The following is a 15,252-nucleotide window of genomic DNA, read 5'->3' on the forward strand; positions in this document are numbered from 1 at the left end:
CTGCATGGTGTCTAGCCTCGGTCCAACTGACCAGAGTTAGTCAAAAAGTCGAGGAATAGTGATATCATGAACCAAAAGAAGTGACTGAAGTGGTTCGCAAATCGGGCAAAATCAAGCTTGGACTGTTCATTCTCGCGGCAGGCTTTTCCTTCTATGGTATAATGGTCAAACGAACGTCTTTTTTTGTCAAGCATCAACAACTCAGAAACTAGCAACACGCGTCCTGTTCCGGATGATCTTTGTGGCTCTCGGCCAAACATCTCTAAGTACTCTTTAGGACAGGACAGAAGAGGACATCCCTTGCTTGACATGGGAACAAACCCACTAACGAAAATCCCAACGCTCGCAGAACAAAAGAACAATTCTTAATTTTCCTTGCTCAAAAAGTCACCATACCCATTACAAGATCCTTACGCCCTAAATAGGAAGGAAAGCAAAAAAAAAGGCCGTCAAGCCGTTTAGGCCAGGTGTCACGACATTATTCTCTCTCACTCACGTACACCCATTTTGCCTACAACATCCAGGCAACCGCTCACCGAAAACCCATAAATCCCGTCGTGCAAACAAAAAATAAAGGACGCACAAAGGGCGCCCCAGTCGACCGAGGCCTCCCAAGGTTCGCATACTGGTATCTTAACTTTTGGGTTCGTGTGCTGTATGGTGTTTGTGACTCGACCAATAAGATAAAAAATAAAAATAAAAAAGAGAATAGAGGCTCCGTTCGGATGGTCACACACATGGGCAAGAATAATGCGTATGACCACTAGACCGAAGAAGAAACATAGTCAAGGCCGAGGCGGAGATAAATGAGGTCAACCTGGCCCGCCACATCGAGATGAGGCAAGCAATGTGCTACGATGCACGATGGGGTATCCTCGTCATTCTTCCGAAAGAAAGTCGACAAAAAATACCTACCCACCACCGCATAGCTACATGAGGAAGTACGTTGGTCGGCTAGGTGTCGTCTGTCTGGACCTATAGTAAACGCGATTCCGGGTGGCGCCGGCACTTGATGTTTAGCACCACTATAAACTCGTGCAATGACTCTGAATATGCTTGCTTGCCCACGCCTTTAAAAAATACAATGGCACAAAGGGTAGATTATATTCGACACCGAAGCAAAAGATCAACACTCGAGTGAAATTGCTTCAGAATCTCCAAAAGGACACCCATGCGAGCGCCAAATCCAGTAGTTGATAAAAAGAACAAAAATACCCATGCTCTTGCTCCAGCCACAAAGTCAAAGTTACCCCCCAAATATGCAAACCAAGCCCCCTCCAGAATATTACAAATGCGACCTCGTTTCAAGCGAACAAAACCACGTCCATGACACTTTCAGCACTACAAGAACCCCTTGGTCAGACTAGGAGCCCTACTAATGCTGCTCTTCCGCTTCGGAATCTCCACTCCCCCAAACTCATCCACCCCCTCTAGACTCCCAAACCCACTCCTGGAGTTGATAGTCCCGTTGGGCCCCCTCCTCAGGCTGCCGTAGCCCGAGATGCTGCTGCTTCCGGGCCTCGGCGCCGAGGCCTTCCAGCTCTCAAGCTCGCGCTCTAGCTGCATGGTCTTCTCCTTTTCCTCGCGCAGCTCGCGCTCCGCCCGCCTGGCGTTGAGCTGAGCCGTCGAGTCGGCCGCCTGCAGCTCGTCAATCGTCTTGAGCAGCTTGTCGGCCTTGTCGCGCATCCGCGTTAGGTCGTCTTGTAGCTGCCCGTTTTGCTTGTCTTTGCGCTCGATTTGCGACTGCAGGTCCTTGACCGTCCGGTCCACGTTACGCACCGACCTCTGGGACTTGTTGTGCTGCTCTTCTTGAGCCTGTAGTTGTTTTTCGAGCTGTGTAGGCATCCGGATGTTAGCAGTATTCCTTTAAAAGTGCGTATTTGCATAGAAACTCACCTCTTCGATTCTCGTGTTCAAGAACTTGACCTGCCCAGCACTCGGGTAAACCTTGGTCTCGAGGTTGACCAGTTTGACCTTCTCCTCCGACAGCGCCTTCTCGAGGGCTGTCTTCTCCTTTTGCAACTTGGCTGCGTTGTCCCGCTCGGCCGCCATGTCCTTTTGCACTTCGGCCACGAGTGCTTCGGCCCTCCGCATCTTCTCCACCGCTGCAGAGGCCACGTCCTCGTGGTGCGCCAGGCTCGACTTGAGCTCGAGAATCTCCTTGTCCATGCCTGCCGCGTTGCGCAGGCTGGGGCTCTCGCCTGCTTTGGACAGCTCCTCCAGCCCAGCCTTGGCTTCCTGGAGTCGAGACTCGAGGCCACGCTTCTCGCGCAGAAGCGCGTCGCGTTCGGCCGACGCCTCGTCGACGTTGGCCCGCAGTGTGCGCACCTGCGAGAGGAGGTTGACAATCTTGCCCTGGGCCTCGTTGTGCGCACCAACAGCCTCGTCGCGGCTGGCCACGACATCTGCAAGCGTTGCCTCGAGCCTTGTCTTCTCTTTGGACCACGTCGAGCTGTTGAGAACCTCGTCGTCCCACTTGGACCGGAGTTCGTCCAACTCCTCGCGCAGCCGCACCACCTCGGCTTGTTTGAACAGACGCTCCTCGCGAGCCAGGTCCAGCTCCTTGGTGAGCGTGGCGAATTCTGCCTGGTACTTTTTGCGCGTTTGCTCCATGCTCGACTCCTTGTCTTCGATGTCGTTGGCCCGCTGTGCGCGGTAGTCCTCGAGTTCGTGTTGTAGGCGTCGCTTAGCCTGTGTCGCCGCCTCGAGATCTGTCGACAAGTCCTCGAGTTTCTCCTCTAGCCGTTGGTTTTGCCGCTGGAGGTCCTCGACCGCCGCATCCATACGCTGGCGCTCTGACATGACCTCGGCACACGTGTCCTCCGCTTCACGAGCCTGGCTGCGGGCAAATTGCTCGGCACGGTTGGCCTTGAGCACGGCAATCTCGGCCTGTTCTAGCTTGCTAAAGTATTCGTCTGCCCGACTCTTGTACAGATGTAGGTTGGCTGTCACGTCGGCGAGCTTGGAAGTCTCAGCATCAAGCCTGATCTGGAGGTCGGCAAACTCCTGCAGCAGTTGGCTACGGCTGGCGGCCTCTTGGTCTCGCGCCAGTGAAATGTCTTGCAATTCTGACCTGGCGTCGCGGAGGTCGACTTCGACCTTGGCCCGATCATGTCGCATCTTGTCAAAGTGCTCCTTGATATCAGTGAGCTCAGCCACAGCGTCCCTATGACTAAGCAGCAGCGACCGCCGTGACTCCTCCTGACTGTTAAGCAGATCGAGAATCTCCTCATGCGACCTTGTCTGAATGTCCCGCAGCGAAAGCTCTCCCGTGCGAACAGTCTTTTCCAGCGCCGAAACCTTCTTAGAGGAGTCGTCTAGCATATCCTGGAGTCGACTGTTGGCCTGTTCAAGCTTTTGCGCCCGACGACGCGCGCTTGGGCTTTCCTCGCCGTAGGTGGCATCGGGTCCTGGAGTTGCCCGTTCCAGTTGGCTTTCGAGGTGACGATTCTTCATCTCGGACAGCTGGAGTTGGTTCTGTAGCTCCTCAACTTCAGTCTTGAGATCCTGGCGGTTGTTGAAGCTCAGAACGTCGGCAGTGCGGTCAGAGCGCACAGAGTCGTGCGAGTGGTCACCATCTGCGCCATTGAAGCGACGCGGCGGTGTCGAAGCAGTCGAGTAGTGGCGACCATTAATCTTGGACTTTCTCTGCGTCGGTGAAACATTGAACGGAGCCTCGTTAGGGTTGATCTCTTCGAGACGCGGCCGTGGCGAGTCGTGCTTTTGAGCTCTGAGCTCTGCAACCTGGTTCTCGGCAGTTTGACGAGCAGCTGTCTGGACACGAAGGCTCTGCTGCAGCTCCTCAACCTTGCGGGCGAGATCGTAGTTCTTGGCTATGAACATCTCGTTCTTGGTATTGTCTGGGGCAATAGCCGGCAAGGCATCCGGGTCGACAGTCTTGAGAATGCTCAACATCTGCGCCCGTAGCTCCACAAGTTCTTTGTCTCTAGAGTCGAGCGTCGTTTGCAGAGTGCGGACAGTCGTCTGCGCCTGGGTCTTTAACTGACGCTCTGACTCAATGGTGCGGTTTGCTTCTGCCAGCTGGGCGGTAAAGTTTGAAGACGTCTTTTCAGCGTTGCGGCTAGCCTTTGTCTCACGGGAGACTTCAAGGTTGAGGTCTTCCAGGTTCAGCTGGAGCTTCTCGGCCTTCTTTTCTAGAGCGGCGATGGTAAGCTGAGCATCGCCGAGCTGCTTGTTGAGCTTGACATTCTGCTCCTCCACTCTGGCCTTCTCCCTCGACAACGCCGTGACTTGGCCACGAGATGCCTCGCTGGCCCTTGAAGTCGATCGCGCAATCTCCAGGCCTTTTTGCTGCAGCTTGTTGAGAAGAGCACGATTGTCATTTTCTGACGCCATAAGTCGACCTTTGACAGTAGTCAACTCCCGTTGCATACGCTCCTTCTCCTGATCATTCTTCAGACCGAACTCGCCAGAAGACAAGATCAGCTTGTTCAGATCCTCAACCTGGTGATTGAGTTTGGCACACTCGTCCTCGAACCACTTGAGCCGTTCTTGAGCCGCGTCCAAGTCCTTCCTGAGGCTTGTCTCACGTTCCCTGGCAATCTTGAGAGCCGCACGCTCGCCAGCATTCTCAGCCTCACGACGAGCCTCCTCGGCCTGGACCTTGGCGACGCGCAGTTTCCTGATCTCATCCCGAGCCTCGTCACGCTCTTTCTCGGCTGTCGCCCGCGCTTCCATGGTACGACGCAGGGTATCTTGCTGTGCGTACAGCTCCTTCTCGATGGTGATCTTGGACTCGTTGAGACGTTCGTACTCCTCCTGCAGCTTTTGGTATTCATGCTCGCCCAAGAGAAGCACATCGTCGCGAGACTGACGCTCGCGGCTCAGGTCCATCTGCGTCTTGTAAAGCTCGTCCTTGAGGTCCTTGATTTGGCCTTCGAGCACCTGGCGGTTCTGGTCCGCTTGGGCATCCTCAGAAAGACGCGCCTGAAGCAATTTCTTGGCATCGTCGGCCTCACGCTGAAGCTGCGACTGTTGTGACTTGAGGGCTGAGATCTCGGCCTGAACTTCGCGGAGACGAGTGGCCGCCTTTTCTTTTTCAGCTGCCAGCGTCTTCTTTTGCTCCTCGAAGGACCGGTGTTCCGTCTCGTACTTTTTGTTGTCACTGCGCAGGAGAGCAAGCTCGCTCTCCTTCTTGCGGACGAGATCCTCATAGTCAGTTGAGGTCTTGGAAAGCTTCGAAAGCTGCTGCTGTGCGTCCCGATTTTCGGCAATGAGACGTTGCTCCCGGCTCTTAAATGTCTGGAGCTCCTTCTGGGCAGCCACAAGCTTGACCTCAGCATCCTGGTCAATTTTCAACAGCTTGCCCTCGAGGTCGCGAGCTTTGCGATCCTTGAGAGAGAGCTGGCTCTGCAACATCTTGATCTCGTCCTGCAGAGCCTCCTCCTCAGCGCTTCGTTGCGACTGGCGCTGAGACATCTCCTTCATCTCCTTCTCTAGAGATGACAGCCGATCGCCAAGATCTGTCTTTTCTTCCTCAAGTTTGCCTATCAGAGAAGCTGCCTGCTCTAGTTGTGTCCGGTACTTTTCGACCTGTTCTTCGGCAAGCTTCTTGGCATCGAGTAGGCTGTCCAGCTGGTCCTCGAGACGCTCCTGATCTTCAATAGCGCCAGAAAGCTTCTCCTCGAGCTCAACCTCACGGAGCTGCAGCCGCTTGAAAATCTCTTCCTTGTCAAGCGCCAATGCTCGCTCGCTCTCCAGGGTCTGCTGGATGCGCATCATTTCTGTATGCGTAGTGCGACGCTCCTCCTCAAGCCTTTGCCTGTCCATCTCCTCCTGCTTCATCTTGTCGTGAAGCTGGCGGATGAGCTCGTCGCGTCGCTTGACTTCTGTAGCCGTTCGTGTTGCTCCCAGCAGTGGTTTCATGCGGATAAGCAGCTGCCACCATGGGTCATCACACAAGTTGAGATATACATTCAAGTTCCGCTGAATAACGCGGGTAGCCTCGGCTCTGTAAAGTCTCTTGTAGGCAATCCTTCGCTGCATAAAACCTCGAGCCACAGACTGGAACCTAGACATGATCTCGGTGATGAGAGCGTCACGCTGCTCTTCAAGCTCTGCAAGCACACCGGCCCGGAAAAATACCTTCGTAAGACCAACGCGGAAAAGTCCCCTGTCGAGTCCCAACTTGTCGAGTATGATGGATGCTGCCGCCTGCCCCTCGAGATAGCCCTTGGGCATGTCTCTGCAGAGAACTTCGTATCGTTGGCGGAACTCTGAGAAAGACAAGCGATTGGGAAACCCAGTCCGTGCAATACGGATACCCTCGAGTACACCGTTGCAGCGGAGTTGGTCGAGAACCAACAGATTGTTGAACATCTTCGGCTTCTTTTTGTGGTTGGGAAGGATACATCGTACAAAGTGTGGGTGCGTGGAGTGAAGCTGCGCCATAAGGCTTGACAGTTGCTCCTTGTGCCTTTGAGCCACAGTTCTGAAGAGACCCTTCTTGACGCGACTGCGAACGCCGCCATACTCGTCATCCTGCTCGGCGCAGTCTGCGAACAGATTCGCAACATGATTCTCAGTAGACGCTGCCAAAAGCCTTGTTACGTTGTCATTAAGGGGGTCCTTGTTCTTCTCCAGCCAGCCGTCGGTGGAGTACTCGACCTCCGCGGCGTAGTGGGTGAGAATAAACCCATGCTTTAACCTCGATGGTCGATACTTGTTTGACTTTTTGTCCCAGAGCGAGTGTAGCTTCTCTGTGAACGTGATGTCTGTTGCCTTTGGCATAACGCTGTCCTCGTCGAGGCATGAGAAGATACCTATAGGGTTTGGAAGTTCGATGAGGTCGATTGTAGGCTGCAGATCACGCCCGAAGTCGATAAACTGCCACTCTATTTGCTCCCTGGCGTACTCCTCCTGCTCGAGGACGAACATGTGGTGGTTGAAGAACTGCTGGAGCTTTTCGTTCGTGTAGTTGATGCAAAGCTGCTCAAAGCTGTTTTCCTCAAAAATCTCAAAACCAGCGATATCCAGCACGCCAATGAAGCGAGAGTCATCCATCCCCATGCCCGTTCGATCCAGCTGTCGGTTGATTCGGGTGACGAGATCACCGAATGCGCGTTCGTATATACCCTTGGATAGGGCGTCGATTCCTAGTCGGACCTGTTCGGGAGTTTGCACCTTTTCGACCCATTCTCGACCTGCCTTGACCTTTGGGTGTAGAAGGCCTTGCAAGAAAGGCTCCAGAGGTATACCCAGCAACCGGCAGACCTTTTCGGCAAAGGATTTAGCATCAGGGGCCAGCCTTGCCTGGTCCGCAGCTCGGCTCTCCTTTACGAGATTGATGTTGCCCAAGTGCAAAACCGCGGCGATTGTGCGTAGAATGGCAGCCTGATCCTGTCCGTTGAAACCCATAACATGAAAAGCCTCCATGAGAGTCTCCCATTCTTCGCGATCTGACACACCCGAGATGGTGTCATTGCCATCACGTGTATAGGCAAAATCCTCCGTGTCCATTCCGTCGATCAGGAAGTCCTCCTTCATCCTCCGGTCAGCACCCTTGAGCAGCTGGTAAAAGACGTGGTAGTTGCGCTCGTTGCTGTTGATGCGCACAACTCGGGATTTTTCAAGCAAGTACCAGTCAATGAATGCGCCGGCAATGGACCCGTTCTTGCTAAATTCGATACGAATAAACTTTCCGAATCGGGAAGAGTTGTTATTGCGAACCGTCTGGGCGTTTCCGAAAGCCTCAAGGATAGGGTTGGCACGCAGGATCTGGGCAGACAGGTTCGAGTGCTGAGACTGACCCTTTGCCTTGACGGGCGATTCGGAGTGAGCAACGGCGGCCAGGTACTGAATGACCTTCTTGGTGTTTTCTGTCTTTCCAGCTCCAGACTCTCCAGTAACCAGGATGCTTTGGTTCTCGCCCTCGTCGACCAGGTTCCGGAAGGCATGATCGGCCATGGCGAAAATGTGAGGCTTGGTATCCTCACGACTACGACCCTTGTACATGTTGACATATTCGTTTGAATAGATGGGCAGCGGGCAGTAAGGGTTGACTGTCACCAAGAAGAGTCCCGAGTACGTGTAGATGAGGTCTGACTGGTATCGCATATGCAAATTGTGCACGACGGATGCCTCGTTCAAATGCGTTAGCTCGGCCATGTCCTCGGCCTTGTCGAACTTGGCCGGGTTGACCTTGTCGACGCTTTCGGAGTCGACTTCGCGTTGCTATGAAAGGAGTGTGGTCAGCCATGCTGTTGTCAAGTCTCCCATCCTTCACATTTGTTATTATTCGATTGATCCAGAGGGCAAGCCTTACGGTGCCATCGTCGCATTGGACCAGTATCCTGCCAGCTCCCAGCTCCTCGACAACCCATCCCTTGACAAAAGCGGTCTGCGGATCCTTAAGCCACACGTATCGCTTGCCAGAAAAGTCGTTCTCGCCCTCGATGCCCCTGACAGTATCCGAACGCCTCATCTCCTCCGACTTGATGAAGGAGGGCGCAAAGGTGCTGGAAGATGCTGCTCCGCGCGACCCTTCGCGCGTATGCCGTGGTATCAAGACATTTGTTGTGTGTGATTGTGTTCGGGTAGGGTGAGCTAATGCGCCCGTGGCTGTGGAAGCGTTCGAGAATGGGAGCGAAGCCGGCGGAAATGCGGTAGACTTCGGCCTGCTTTTGGGGGTGCCAGCCGGCGATGATGAGGATTGTGATGGCGACGCACCCCTCATGAAAGGATTATTTCGTAATGAGCCCGACATCTTGGCTGAATTTCACCCACGTGGGTGATTATGCCGGGTATGTATGTAATGTAGGAGGTAAAATTTCGTCAATTCATCCAGATAAAATCAGTCTCGACGCAAAGAATCGCGCACAATCATGACGCCGAGCAACGGGAGAGTGCAAAGCCAAAGACAATCGACGGTAACCACGAAAAGCGGAACAGCGTAAATAGAAACAAAACAATGGCTAGAATGTAACGGTCCTCGTCCAGAAGAATCCGTGAGTGTTAGTCTGTCATGCAGCACTTAAAGAAGGTCCCTAGATTTGGGTAGACGATAGACGGATTAGAATGAACGCCGTTGTAAATAACAAGCTTATTTCATGCAGGCAATGCAATGCAAAAACGCCATGAAGTCACTGGCTGCCCTGTGCTCCGCGTAAATGCGGGTTGCCAGGGAGGATAGTAAACAAAGCTACTGCCACAAATGGGTTAATGCGAATGCAGATCAGCTAGTCCCAATTTGGATAAGCTTCTATCCGTCAAAACCTCATGAACTTGCCGCGCGCCTACTGGTTTATTCGCAAGCTAGGTAGGACTTGCGCGGCTTGGCGTCAAAGTGGAGACTCCAACCGAGGAATTTCGACATCGCGATTTTCGTGATTGATCTGGGTCACAAGACGAAACGCATCGTTCCCTGTTTGCCTCCAGTTTGCGACCAAAGGTCCCATCCTCGACGGCGACATTGAAAGTCAAGCATCCCTTTGTGATTCATTCCTATGATGAAACACGACTTGACAAAAAGCAACGATCCCTCCAATATTCGCCCCCCAAGCTACTCGCTTCATCATCTAGGCACCTCCAGGCCGGCTACTATCGCAATTTTCTCTCTGTCTTCGTTCGATGCCCAAGTGGTCTCTCGTCGTCTAAATTCCTACGGGAAATTTTATCCTGGGATACCATTGCTGTGTCTCACTTCCTTAGAAACTAGTAAGTCTATTGTTCCCTTCATTTTTAATCGAGGTATTGGTCTTCCGACTTGGGTCTGACCGTGTTTTTGACTACCACGAGAGCTCATTGAAGGAAGTAAATTTTTATCGCATCGTGCGTCTAACTCGAGTCGTCGGCCTCTATTCATTCAGCCTCTACTCTCTAATTCGCCGACTTTTCCAAACCTTTCCCAATGTCGCAGTATGCCTCGGGCCACGGGCAATGGCCAATCGATCCTTCGGGGTTCTATCCATACCCGACAAATCCACCGCAAACCCAGCAGCGTCCGACGTCATATCATAACACATCGAGCGAGCCAAGTCCATCCGCCAGCTATTTGACTTCTCAGAACTCATTCGGCTACAACTCCACTCAGATACCCGGTCTGGGCTTTGGAGGACCCTCAGCCTCCGCGAGCAACGGCCCTACACCGCAGCCCCATCAACAGTCATGGATACCTCCACCGCAACCCCCAGCAAACTACCAGCAGCAGGTTTCCAACGCTCCCGCAACTACTCTGGAGTCGGCGAAAACTTCATTCCAGCCAGATCTTTTGCCGAAACCACCCGTACAAAATACACAGGAGGGAATGGAGGAAGGGGAGTTATCCGACGCCGATTTCGATGATTTATACGATCCTCAGCCCGACGACGTGGCCCAGCCACAACCCAGCACCGTGAATCAAAAACCACGACCGGTTGATCATGTCCGACAAAACTCGTACTCGCCTCACTTGTCTCCCAATGAGGTCGGTCGGCCACAATTGCCATCGACGGTCTTGAATGGTTCTAGTCAAAGCACGAAGCCATCATTGCCTGGGCTAGGCTTGCAAAAGAATCCAGATACTGTTGACGATGTACCGGCACAGCCCGTGGGGCCAGTCCCTCAGTTCAGATCAGTCGATGAAGCCAAGAAGGAGGCACAAAAGTCTATTCTGAGGCTTCTTCCTTTGGGCGTCAAATACCAGACCTACCTCGACGAGGGCTTTGATGAGGCTACGGTCAAGTCGCTATTCAACGAATTGAATTTACTTCCCCCCAGCATTGCCGTTAAACCTGTCACACAGCCTGTGACGGCAGCAAAGCCGGTGCCAAACAGTGTGGCTGTACCGGATAAGAACACACCCGCGCCCAAAGACAAAACAGAGGAGCGAAAGGATCGTATTGCGCGGTTGCTGGCTGCAAAGGCGGCCAATAAAACAACTTCAACCCCAGCGGCCCCGTCAAAGCCATCGACAACCTCCCCGGCCCCGACGCAATCGCCAGTACCTGTATCGGCGGGGCATCCACCCGATGTGGGAACCCTCGCCGTGGCACCAACTGGCCCCTCGATTCCAAGCGGACCAGCGGCAATGCAAAATGCCCCGCCCCCGTCGGCTCCCACAGCTCCTTTGGCTCTCCGCAAGGAAATGGATTCGGTTGCTAAGCCAAAGTTTAAAGCGGACAAGGAGGCACTGCTCAAGAAGAAGCTAGAGGCACTGAAATCACGCCAGGCACAGAAGCAGCTGGCAGCTACCACACAAACCACGCCGCCAGCAGTAGACTCTGGCTCTTCTATCTCAAGACCGTCGGTCCCTTCCATCACCATTCCCGCGGGTAGCACCGTTAACCCAGTACATAACACACCCGCTGGCGGCCAGTCAAATATGGGTTCGAGCCCTTCCGTTCTGAACGCACAGACAGGCTCATCTATCCCGGGACTTTCATTGTCCACAGGAAATCTAGGGTCGGCCTCGTCCCGCAAACGACCTGTAGCGGCAGACTTTGTCGACTATTCGGCGACAGTGGGTACACCAAAACGCCCATATGGACAGCATCGACAAGACTCCTTCGTGATTGATATTAGCGAGGATTCGGACGATGATGTGGAGATGGAAGTCGATTCGCCCGGAGGCCACAGCGAGTCTTCTTCATCTCGTGTCGAGACTCCCAACCAGGGTCCTGTGGTTAGAGATTTTCCGCCACTATCAGACGGAACACCAAGGAAGAGTTTGACTAGGAGCAACTCAAACGTCCCACCTGCCAAGCTCAGTAGGCTTGATAGCGATATTCTCAGGATGAGAGCTAAAATTGCTGCCGCGGAGGCAAAGAAAAGAATGGCTGGTTCGGGGTCGCAGACGCCCGATGTTACAACCTCGACTCCGGAGCTTAAGGAGCCCCCCACGCGTTTAGTTGACCCCGCTGAACATACTCGAACCACAGCCCCAGGGCAACGAGCTGTCTCCTTCAGCGACATTGAGAGCACAGATCTACCATCTGCGCAGTTGATCTCTGAAGCGGCCTCTGCAAGCGTTCCTCGATTTCCTGAACAAACACAGGGCACGCGATCCATGCATGGCTACGGCCAACTTAAGGTTGCAACAGCCCCACCAGTGCGCCCGGCTACCCAGGCTGCTGCTGCGGTAGAAGGCGATCGTCGCGCACGTATCACGAGCGTGCAACTGCCTAAAATCGAGGCCAAACTGCTGGAGAAGAAGACCAAGCTGAAATTACTTGAACAAAAGGCTGCCCAACTGAGACGTGAGATCGAAACTGAGGCAGCTGAAAGGGAGAAGTTAGCAGAGGAACTTCGGCAATTAGAAGTCGAGCCCACTGATTCTGATCCGCCTAGCCAGAGCGTCATGCAGCATCAAGAACAGCAGCCGGTCGGACAAGAGTCCGATGCACAGCTACCTCAACCTTCTGTTGAAGCACAGGAACCAACCGAAAGCCGCTCAGCACAAGTTTCGCAAACTTCTCCTTCCGCCCCTCTAGCAGACGCTCTAGATTCTGAACCGATGCAAGTGGATACGGGCAAAATGATTGTCGAAGAGCTTGTCTCTGCTCAGGAGTCCCCGAAAGAGAAGGCAATAGAACCAGCCACCGCGGCGTCCGTTAACAGCACCGAGGTCGACGATCAAACCCTGACAGGACCCACTGAAGATGCTCCGTTCGCACCAAAGTCACCCGTACAGAGTGTGTCAGCATCAAAGGAGTCTCCTCAAATCGATGTTGTGATGGCCTCTACTACTTCCACCCCTGAATCGGGTCAGATCGAAGAAAGTGCGCCTGCATCACCTCGGGACACCAATTCGGGCTCAACCTCATCAGACGAATCTCAACTTAACTTTGAGACGACTCCAGCCCCAGCCACAGAGATGATCTCACGCGAGAGGGCCGAAGGTTCACCAGACATGCCAATGATTTCTGATGTCGTTCACGCCAACGACGACACAGAGCGCACGGTCGATGTGAATGGAGAAGTAAACACGGTTTTTCACCCCAGTGAGCGTGGATCAAGCAAGCTAACTTGCCAGCAGGCCCCTACCGATCCCAAAGATGAAGTGCCCTCCTTCACCCCCTACGAGAGTCCATTGACATACTTCAGAGCGTACCGCTTTCATCCGAAATACGCAGAGACTGTGACAGGTGGACTGAAATCACTCACCTACACTAACAAAATCAACCCAAAACAGGCATTGTGTCTGAACGAACTCACCCAAAAGAAGTGCAATGATCCAGAATGTGGTTTCCAGCACTTCAAATCCATGGTTCCCAGAGGTAAGTCAGCAAGCCATCCCTATCCGGACTGCTAACGAGGATAGCTCTCAAGGTCGCATCCCTCTCTCTGGACGCTGACTCTTCCCCCACAATTCCTTGCGACAACACAGATGATCAAATCTTGATGGAGCTAGGTCAAGCGGATGACTTTGCCGACGGCGAGGAGAAGAGCAGGTTTATTACCGGTCTCCGAGACCTGCTAGCCGATTGCCGTGCCCAAAAGGTTCGCGACATGGACGAAATTGGCCGCGCCATTATAGAATACCGACGCAAATTTATTGGAGACCAGTCGCGGGTCTTGACTAGCCTTCAAGACACCAAGATCTGAACCAGAATTAGTTGTTCGTGGGCTTGGGGAATATCAAGAAGAGCTGAAGGGCTTTGGTTTTAGTATAATCGGCAGACTGTCGATGGTTTTTTTTTTAAACAGTAATCCTAACTGCACGCAGCGGACGCTCCGGCAACGACTGTGTCGCCCGCCGGTAGGACCACCCTAGCATTGCACTTTGTTGCGATGGGTACCTGCGCACCGCACTACGGCCGATTCTTCGGCCTTCCCTCCCGTCGGACCCAGTGTACCATGTGCAAACTGGGCTGTGGCTCGTGGAGCCTATCAGTGGATGACGGTGCGAGACATCGTACATTAAAGTCATCGGGAAGAGGAGGAATTAATTATTGGCATTTGGACCTCGGGTTCAGTATCGATACCGTGCTATTCAGTACGGCATCATATGTGCGTTCTGGTCACGAGAGGACAAGATAAGGAAGAAAGCAAGAGCTAGAAAAGAGACGGGAGCACATGCATGCATGCATGCATGCCTGGGACGATGGGGTTTTAGGGTGGTGATGAGAAGTGGGGAAAAAATATCCGTCAAGAGGAGGATACCAAGCAGGTTCAAGTGAACCAGGCGCCGCTTGAGTGTATTACTATAACCAAGGGCTGGCTCCACGCAAGATCTGTTCAGCATCCGAAGCGAAGGGATAATAGTTTCCCGGTATGCAAGTAGGACAGCCCTCTGAGGTCAGCAACTGTTTGAGGATCGTGCACTCCCATGTGTGGACAACACCGGCCAGTTGTCATCATCGAAGTAAACAGCAATTAGGTCCTGGCGAGTTCGGGAGGGGATTTTCTTTTATCTACTACAGTGACTTTAGCGAGAAGTTTCTAAACGTAAAAGAGGAGGAATAATGTGTCGCGGACTGTACCACAAGTCAATAAATCAATCATTCACAATCAATCACTTTCATGGTGCCTTGAAACTCCACCGTGCTTTGTTCGGTCTATCATGACAGTGGAAAGCCTGGCATCCTGTCTAGACCCAAGGTTTGGTCTAGCGCTCAAAGTGTTCGTATGGAATGCCACTATGCCTTCTTGACTAGAGAATAAGCATTTCACACGAGGGGGAAAATATGTTCTCCTCTGATGACATTCTATTTATGTTTCCTCTCCGAGAGACCGACAACTAGAATAGCTATAATACCTGTAATCTTTGTGCGCGAACGTGTTCCAAAAAGGCTACGCACACTTCCCCTCCATATCCCCAGGGACTGGTGGTATCTTTCAAAAAAAAACAGTCCCGAAAAGAAGATAAAGTAAATGAAAAAAAGAAGAAAAAAAGTATTAAAACTAAAAACTATGCAGGCTCATTCCCCAAATCCCTCCCAATGATGAATCCGGTTCCCGCTGCTAAACTGTGCAAATTGTTGGACAAAAGAAATAAGTGAAATGATAAAATCTGTGAATCGCCCAAGAAGTGACAAGAGTTTTTTGACAAAGGAAAAGCGTCAGAGTCGTGAGTCTGAAAACTCGAAACAAAAAAAACGTGATAGCTTGAACAAAGGAAATCTGATGCCAGGTGGAGAAGGAGAGGGAAACGGAAAGGAGAAAAGAAGAAGAAAAAAAAAGTGATCATATAGTGGAGAAACCCCCCAGAATATACGGTATAAATAGTTTCTCCCCTTTTTCAAAATGCCAGCGTCAAAGGAGGGTGTGGTTCTTGATGATCAATGGTCCTTGGCTAAAGTTCTGAAGAGCATC

General features: G+C 52.6%; 2 protein-coding genes across 2 annotated transcripts; one reads left to right on the forward strand and one right to left on the reverse strand.

Moving 5' to 3' along the window:
• Window positions 1-969: 969 nt before the first annotated feature.
• On the reverse strand, window positions 970-9,103 carry MGG_03060 (myosin type II heavy chain). The gene is made up of 3 exons (XM_003720573.1): window positions 8,285-9,103; window positions 1,897-8,193; window positions 970-1,833 (listed from the first exon to the last, which is right to left on the reverse strand). The coding sequence occupies exons 1-3, from the start codon at window positions 8,723-8,725 to the stop codon at window positions 1,342-1,344; spliced, it is 7,230 nt and encodes a 2,409-aa protein (XP_003720621.1). The 5' UTR covers window positions 8,726-9,103; the 3' UTR covers window positions 970-1,341.
• A 184-nt stretch (window positions 9,104-9,287) lies between these two features.
• MGG_03059 (uncharacterized protein) lies at window positions 9,288-14,455 on the forward strand. The gene is made up of 4 exons (XM_003720574.1): window positions 9,288-9,675; window positions 9,757-12,916; window positions 12,974-13,214; window positions 13,325-14,455. The coding sequence occupies exons 2-4, from the start codon at window positions 9,869-9,871 to the stop codon at window positions 13,540-13,542; spliced, it is 3,507 nt and encodes a 1,168-aa protein (XP_003720622.1). The 5' UTR covers window positions 9,288-9,675; window positions 9,757-9,868; the 3' UTR covers window positions 13,543-14,455.
• Window positions 14,456-15,252: the final 797 nt, after the last annotated feature.

The sequence above is a fragment of the Pyricularia oryzae genome, chromosome 7 (assembly GCF_000002495.2).
Source record: "Pyricularia oryzae 70-15 chromosome 7, whole genome shotgun sequence".
In the NCBI taxonomy this organism is placed as follows: domain Eukaryota; kingdom Fungi; phylum Ascomycota; class Sordariomycetes; order Magnaporthales; family Pyriculariaceae; genus Pyricularia; species Pyricularia oryzae.

What these genes read in the sequence shown, in the direction of transcription:
- MGG_03060 (XM_003720573.1), bottom strand. Translation starts at nt 8,725, where the DNA reads ATGTCGGGCTCATTACGAAATAATCCTTTCATGAGGGGTGCGTCGCCA. An exon ending in TCCAATGCGACGATGGCACC is followed by an intron (nt 8,194 to 8,284) that starts GTAAGGCTTGCC and finishes CTCCTTTCATAG; the next exon opens with CAACGCGAAGTCGACTCCGA. An exon ending in TGAACACGAGAATCGAAGAG is followed by an intron (nt 1,834 to 1,896) that starts GTGAGTTTCTAT and finishes ATGCCTACACAG; the next exon opens with CTCGAAAAACAACTACAGGC.
- MGG_03059 (XM_003720574.1), top strand. Translation starts at nt 9,869, where the DNA reads ATGTCGCAGTATGCCTCGGGCCACGGGCAATGGCCAATCGATCCTTCG. An exon ending in CGGTCGATGTGAATGGAGAA is followed by an intron (nt 12,917 to 12,973) that starts GTAAACACGGTT and finishes ACTTGCCAGCAG; the next exon opens with GCCCCTACCGATCCCAAAGA. An exon ending in CAAATCCATGGTTCCCAGAG is followed by an intron (nt 13,215 to 13,324) that starts GTAAGTCAGCAA and finishes GCGACAACACAG; the next exon opens with ATGATCAAATCTTGATGGAG.